The following is a 6830-nucleotide window of genomic DNA, read 5'->3' on the forward strand; positions in this document are numbered from 1 at the left end:
CTTCTTATCCTGACAGTCAGAAAAGCCAGCACTTGAGGAGAGTTGATAATCTTTCAGCATAATACATAAATTATTCTATTTTTATGTTAAAAATCAAAGAGATATTTTAAGAAGCAAATTGAAATCCTCAAGTTAGTAACACTTTTGGATTAACTATATAAATTATTATTTTACATCTCCCCATGCTGTTGTTGTTCCTTTATTTTTCAAGACAGGCTCTCTATTATAGACAGCCCTGCCTGTCCTGGAACTTGATAAGTAGACCAGGCTGGCCTGGAACTCACAGAGCTGCACATGCCTCAGTTTCTTGAATACCGAGATTAAAGGTGTGAATTTCAACAGCCTGCTAGATTGAGATTCTAAAATAATAATTTTCTTGAATTATCTGTGTGGCATTATGTGGTAATTTGATAAAGTCTTACTTGAAAGCAATCTCGTCAATATATTCTTCATGTTAAACTTGTTTTAATGCAGAAATTTGTGTCAGTTAATATGTCTCAAATTTGAAAGCTCTAGAGAACCCAGTCCTTACTGGAGTGTGGCAGTATAGGCCTGTAATCCGAGCACTCAGGAGGCAGTCAAAGGAAGGTTAGCTCAAGGCCAGCTAGGCTTCTTTGAAACTGTCCGGGGTTATATGAGGCCATATCTGAAAATAACATATCTAGTTCTTTACTTCTTAATTACTGATTTTGATGGCTTCCACTAACTTTATTCTTCTAAAATACTTAGTATAAAAATATTAGAAAATTGTGCTATCTGTTGCTTATTATATTGTCTTAAATATAAATGCTAGTTTTATTTGGGTGGTAGAAACATGGATATAGCTTTCTTCTTTTCTGTATTGCCAGTCTAAAAGTTTTGAAAAGGTATGTTACTTTTTAATGATTTTTGCTAAAACTGTTTGAGAAACGGCCTATGTAACCCTGGCTCCCTGGAACTCACTGGTTAGTTCAGGCTGGCCTCAAACTTCTGGCAACCCTTCTTTCCCCGTCTCCAAGTGCTAGAATTATCAATGTGCCCATACCAGTTAATATTAATTTTATAATAAAAATAAAGCTTGTTGAATTGTTACTTTGATGGTCATATCTTTCTTCTTTTGTTATTTTTGAGACAGGGTTTCTCTGTGTAGCTCTGGCTGTCCTGGTAGTCAGAACTCAGAGATCCTCCTGCTTCTGCCTTCCCAGTGCTAGGATTAAAGGCACATGCCACCACTGCCCTGCTGATATCTTTATGAAGATAATTATTAGCAGTAAAACTGTCTTCCTTGGGTATTCTATGGAGAACAGAATTCTGTAGAATTCAGAGCTTTGCCCTAAATGAGCTTTCTGTATTTTGTGCATAGCATTTAGTATCTTTTTGGGGTGGTGGTGATTGTGGTAGCTGGCTTGGAACTATGTACCCAGGCCTGGGATTCATGGCAGCCCTATCTCAACCTCTCATCTTATTGTTGCTGAGGCTGCATGTTTGGTTGGTAACTTTATCTTGCTTAATTCTCATGCTCTCCATTTTCTTTTCTGAATTTCTCCCCTATGGTTTCACTTGTCCTGTGCCTTAATTTAAATCTTTACATGCCAGCATTATTGTGAAGGACTCATATAGCTGTTTTCCCTGCCTCTGGCTTCAATCCTCTGTTACACAGGGCCAGCATACTTTCCCAGCGACTTTGGTTGTCTTCTCCAATCAGGAATATAACCTAAGCCCTTTAAGCAGCTAGTAATTTCGTAACTAGTAAGGGTGTACTTGTGTGACTGAACCCCTCCTTACCTCTCCATGACCTCCCACCTTGCTTCCTATTCTTGCTTTTGGCCTAACATACTTGGCATTTCTGTGGTTGCTATCCCTATTACTCCCAACTTAATTTAAAAGAATTTAAATCCCGGGATTTTACCCCAACAGATACATACCTTTTCTCCTATTCCAACCTAGAGGGGTTTTATGCTCCCTCCCACCTTTTGAGGCCCAACAGAATCTTTTATAAGTAGTCAATTACTTTTATTATAATTATGTTTGCTGCCAAAGTTGACATCTTTATTATTTTTCCATTTTGTAATATACAAAAAGTTTCTTTTCTTTCTCAGACTCCTTTCTTCTAAAACATGTTAAAATTCTTGAGATTTAAGGAATAATTCAGCTTTTACTCCCATTGTTAAGGTCTATCTACTCAGTACAAAATAATTTGTTTTTTATTTGAGTAACCCCCTCATGTACCCACAGCACAAAACTACCTTAGTTATCTATTAACCCAGAATAAAAGGTACATTCCAATAGTATTTCTAACTTTTCATTTTGTTTTTTGAGTCATGGTTTCTATTTGTAGCCCTGGCTGTCCTGGGATTCTCTTTAGACCAGGCTGGCCATGAACTCCGATTCACCTTCCTCTGCCTCCTGAACGCTGGGATTAAAGGAGTGCATCACCACCTAGGCCTTCAATATAGGGTCTGGCTTCATGACTAGTACTGGTCTTGAACTAATGGCAATCCTCCTGCCCCAGCCTCCCAAGTGCCGACATGCCCAGCCCTTCATGTTCTATGGTGGTTGTCTTGGAGTTCTTGGTTGATTGCACTTCTAGATAAGCACTCTGCCACTGAGCTACCACTCAGCCCCCTCCCTCAATTAGTTTTTTGTTTTGTTTTACCAAATTCCAGGGGCCTCTGGTTCCATGACACTGAACTACTACTGACAAGGTGAAAACTGTGATTACTTCTATCCTGTCGTTCTAAAGGAAAAAACTAAACAAAACCAGAAAAGGCCTCCATTGTCTCTGGAACATTCTCTAGGACTATCCAGTTTTAGTTTCTTGCCTCATTCCTGTAGTTCAACGTCTGCCTAATGTTATAAGCTGGCAGAAACTTAATGCAGAGTGCTCAGCCTAGGATTTTGCAGTGTCCTACCTGAATCAGAATTTCCTGGAGTGCAGGTTAAAACTAGAACACCTGGGGCTCACAGTGCTGGCTAAATAACACACATTGTAAATTTACCAATAGACTAGGCATTTTAGTTGAAGAAACTTCATGGGCCAGGGATGTCGGTATAGTGTCATCTACAGACCAAGTTCAAGGACAGCCTCTCTTAAGTCCCACCTCTCAAAACAGTACCTAACCATGACCTGTCACTTAAGTTACTTAAATGGCTGTGACAATGTTTGAGGAAAAGGTGAAACAGACCAGACACATGCTGTGGTAAAAGTGGACAGAAACTCATCTAACCCGAGGCCAATCTCCTAATGGTGTTTGACCATGTACCTATGTATAATTAAATTTTAAACATACAGCCTAGCTAGCCTTGAACCATTCTGTGAAGACAGGGCCCCATGTAGGCTATTAACTTCTGATAACCCAACACTCACTAGGTGACACCTATGTAACAGATATTCTGAATAGTTTCATGTATTAGTTCACTTAATCCTCATAGTAGCTCTCCAAAGTAGGCACTACTCTTAGGCAATGGTCTTTTTGTTTTGAGGCACGCTGGTTGAGCTGCCGACTATCCCTGAACCACTTCTAATCTTGATAGTTCCACCTCAAGTGTTGGGATTATATGCGTGCTCCACCATATCCACCTTATGAAGCATGCAGGCCTGAACTCAAGGCCTCCCTGCATTCTAGGCACTATACTGAACTACATCCTCAGGCCTCATTGTTATTTTAAACAAACAACAACAACAACAAAAAAAACCCCTCACCCCAACAAACAAAACAAACAACAACAAAAAACCCAAAAAACCTGAGGCACAGAGATACCAAGTTATTTGTCTAAAGTCCAACTACTAAAAAATAAATTTTGGTTTGGAATTCAAGTGGTCTAATAGTCTGCTCTTAGACATGGTTCTCCTGAGAGATGAAAATGAAAGTAAATTAATTTACACAAAATTCATCCAGGAAATGTCTGCTTTTCTACTTTATCTGAAAAGGAGTTAAGCTCTGAAGCTAGCAAGGCTGGGATGAAATCCTGCTTGTGATGCTAAAGAGCTTTGTGATTTTGAAAATGTTAATTCTTTGTCCCAAATATGCACAAAATACCAAAATGTGGATAGCAGGGCAGTGAAATGCATGCATGTGGAGACCTGAGCAGGATACCCTCTATTCTCTGCCTCACTGCCTTGACGGGTCCCTCACTGAGCTGGAAGCTTGCTTTTGGCTATGCCAGCCAGTGAATGATAGGACCAACCTGTCTCTTATCCCCAAAACTGAGGTTACAGGTACAAATAGCCTTGTTTCTGTTGCTATTGGGGTTCAAACTCAGGTCTGTATGTTTGCAGAACAAGGACTCTAACCCACTGAATCAGCTCTTTAAGAACTGCAGCCTCTTCATCCATATTAAGATAACCACTCCACCTTTGTTACTTAAGGATTGTAGACAACTGCATAGAGTAAGTGTAACCTTAAATCCTCAGCAAACTGAGAATCAGCACAAACAGCAACCACAGTGAATCAGCAGCAGAGGGATAGGGCATTTCTACCTTATTTACCATAAAAAAGATTATTAAAAATACAGTTGGTGTAATTAAGGCATCTTTTCCTTTTTGTCACACTTAACCAAATCTTTCTAGGCCAAAATTTGCTAAAATATTGGAATACTCCAACATGGTATTTTCCCTCAACAATTCTTAGATGTTAACGGGCAGAAAAAAGCAGTAACCCAGGGCTGGAGACAGAGCTCACTGGTAAGAGTGCTTTGCTAGTTATGTACAGGTTCCAGGCTCACATTCCTAGTACAAAAGACCAACAAATCCAAACCAACAACCCCATTTCCCTGTTGACAAACTTTAAACTTAAAATAAAAATGGGTATTACATACAAACACAGTCACTTTAGTTAAAAACCCTTTTATTGATCTAAAGTAATTGCAAAAAACTAGGCCAAAGAGGAACTTTACTTAAGCTTAATGCTCTTTTTAACTCCAGCACGAATGCCAGATAGTTCACCACTATAGCGCTGCTCTTCTCTACGAACTTCACGAACCTGGCCTCGTCTTCGAATTTTGGCTCTTCTGAACTTTTCCCTATGTTTAACTCTGGGATTTCTATCAATCTTCTTTCTTCTAGGTGTAAGTCCCCTATTTTTAGCAATCTGGTAGGTAATGGCTCTCTTTGCATTTTGATCTTCGAGAGCCTGCTCCTCGGCACTATTTTCTTCCTTCTTTCTTTTTAACTTTTGCCCATCTTCCATTTCCTTATAGTATTGGAGTGCAGCTTCATCAAAATCAGGATCCTCAGACGGATCAGCAGTAGCAGCAGCCTGTTTCACAGACTTTGCCTTGGTTTTGGTTAATTTTTCTTTTGGAGTCAGTCCTTTCTTTACAGCACCATCCTTGACTGTGAGTAGGTGACGGATTTCGGAGGACAGTTTCTGATCCACAACGGACAGATCGTTGATCAGATTTCTGTAGGTAACCAGCCTTTCTATAACAGGGTGTCCATGTGCAGGGGCTCTCCTGGCTTTTAATATCAAATAAAAACTAATGTTTGCGCAGTAGTTCAAGTAGAGGTTATATTTAGTCTTCAGGTATTGGCTTCCTTTTCCAGGTGGAATGACCCCTTTCTCCACCAACTGTAACAACGGCTCTAATTCATCCTTCACTTCTGTCAACTTAACTTTGAGATCTTCAATCAGCTCTAAGAGCTCTGGTGATTCTTTTTTCAGCATTTTCAGCTTCTCTTTTACCGAGATTTTAGCCAAATCCTTCACGACCTGAGTCTCAGCTTCATCCACCTGGGGCACCGGTTTTGCGAAGGCCTCCACCCAAGCAACTCCGAAATCGTCCTCTTGCAGGGCTTGGGCCAGGCGTCGCTGAATTAACTGTGCCTCCTCCTCTTCCTCTCTTTCCTCCTCTTCTACTTCTTGCTGACTCTGACGGCCTCGGGATTTGGAACCATAGTCCGTATCATAATAAAGCCTTTTCCTCTGACCCCAAGACAAGCTAGGATCCATAGAGGCCTCAGCCTCACTCTGCACGGAGCTCCCGCCATCATCATCATCGCCATCTTCCGCCTCTTCCTCCTCCGAACTCTCTTCATTGCTTTCATCATCAATATCTAGGGCTAGCACCTCTTCCTCCTCATCTCCATCCTCCTCCCCACTCTCGACTTCGTCCCAGCCCTTAGCAAGGGCTGCCCGAGATCGCGCTTCATGGAACTCATCTACCTGATCTTGGTAGTAGCTGGAGTCCCCTGGAGAGGGCGGCAACCCTAAATCGTCCTCATTTTCGTCCGTGGCGGTGCGAACTGCCCCGGCCCGCACGGCTGCCCACTGGGCCGCTCCACGTCGCCGGGATCTCTTCACCATGGCTCACCAGCCGTCCCGGGTTCCCCGGCGACGCCGCGATCTCTGCTACTTCGGACCTCCTCGCAGAAACGCCGAATCCGGCAAGCGTGGGCTCTCAACACCACCAAGCTGCGCGCCACACTAGTCTGTGAATACCGGATCCGCGTCTGAAAGGCCCGTTTCCTTCCGCTCCCAGGATGCTCTGCGCAAAGCGTGGGAGCCCGAACTTCCGCTTAACTCCTCCCTCCCCGAAAAGCTAGTCCCGCTGTGCCTTTTCTAAAGCTAGTCGGTTCCGGAGAATTCAAAATCTTTCCGGGTAGAAACACTGCTGCGGACGTTGCGTTCCGCTGAGCCTTTTGCGGCCACTTCCGGGCTTCCTCTCGCGAGCTCGGACACGGAGCCGGAATCCCGTCCACGCCGCGAAGCAGCCCGCGGCCGACAGAGGGCGCGCAGTGTCTCACCGCGCCGTGGTGTTCTCCGCTCGTCCGGACGGGAGTCAGTCAGGTCTTTTTATTTTACTTTTCTCTCCTGTCTTGACTTTTGAAGCTGGGTCTCTCCGTGTTTTCC

The 6830-nt window shown here is 42.8% G+C and overlaps 1 protein-coding gene across 1 annotated transcript; it reads right to left on the reverse strand.

The window, feature by feature from the left end:
• Window positions 1–4809: 4809 nt before the first annotated feature.
• On the reverse strand, window positions 4810–6431 carry Utp3 (UTP3 small subunit processome component). The gene has a single exon (XM_055596388.1). The coding sequence runs from the start codon at window positions 6282–6284 to the stop codon at window positions 4872–4874; it is 1413 nt and encodes a 470-aa protein (XP_055452363.1). The 5' UTR covers window positions 6285–6431; the 3' UTR covers window positions 4810–4871.
• Between the last annotated feature and the right edge of the window lie 399 nt (window positions 6432–6830).

Source organism: Psammomys obesus, unplaced genomic scaffold (genome assembly GCF_907164565.1).
Source record: "Psammomys obesus unplaced genomic scaffold, mPsaObe1.curated_primary_1811, whole genome shotgun sequence".
Classification (NCBI taxonomy): domain Eukaryota; kingdom Metazoa; phylum Chordata; class Mammalia; order Rodentia; family Muridae; genus Psammomys; species Psammomys obesus.

Coding starts and splice junctions, on each gene's coding strand:
- Utp3 (XM_055596388.1), bottom strand. CDS start 6,284: ATGGTGAAGAGATCCCGGCGACGTGGAGCGGCCCAGTGGGCAGCCGTG.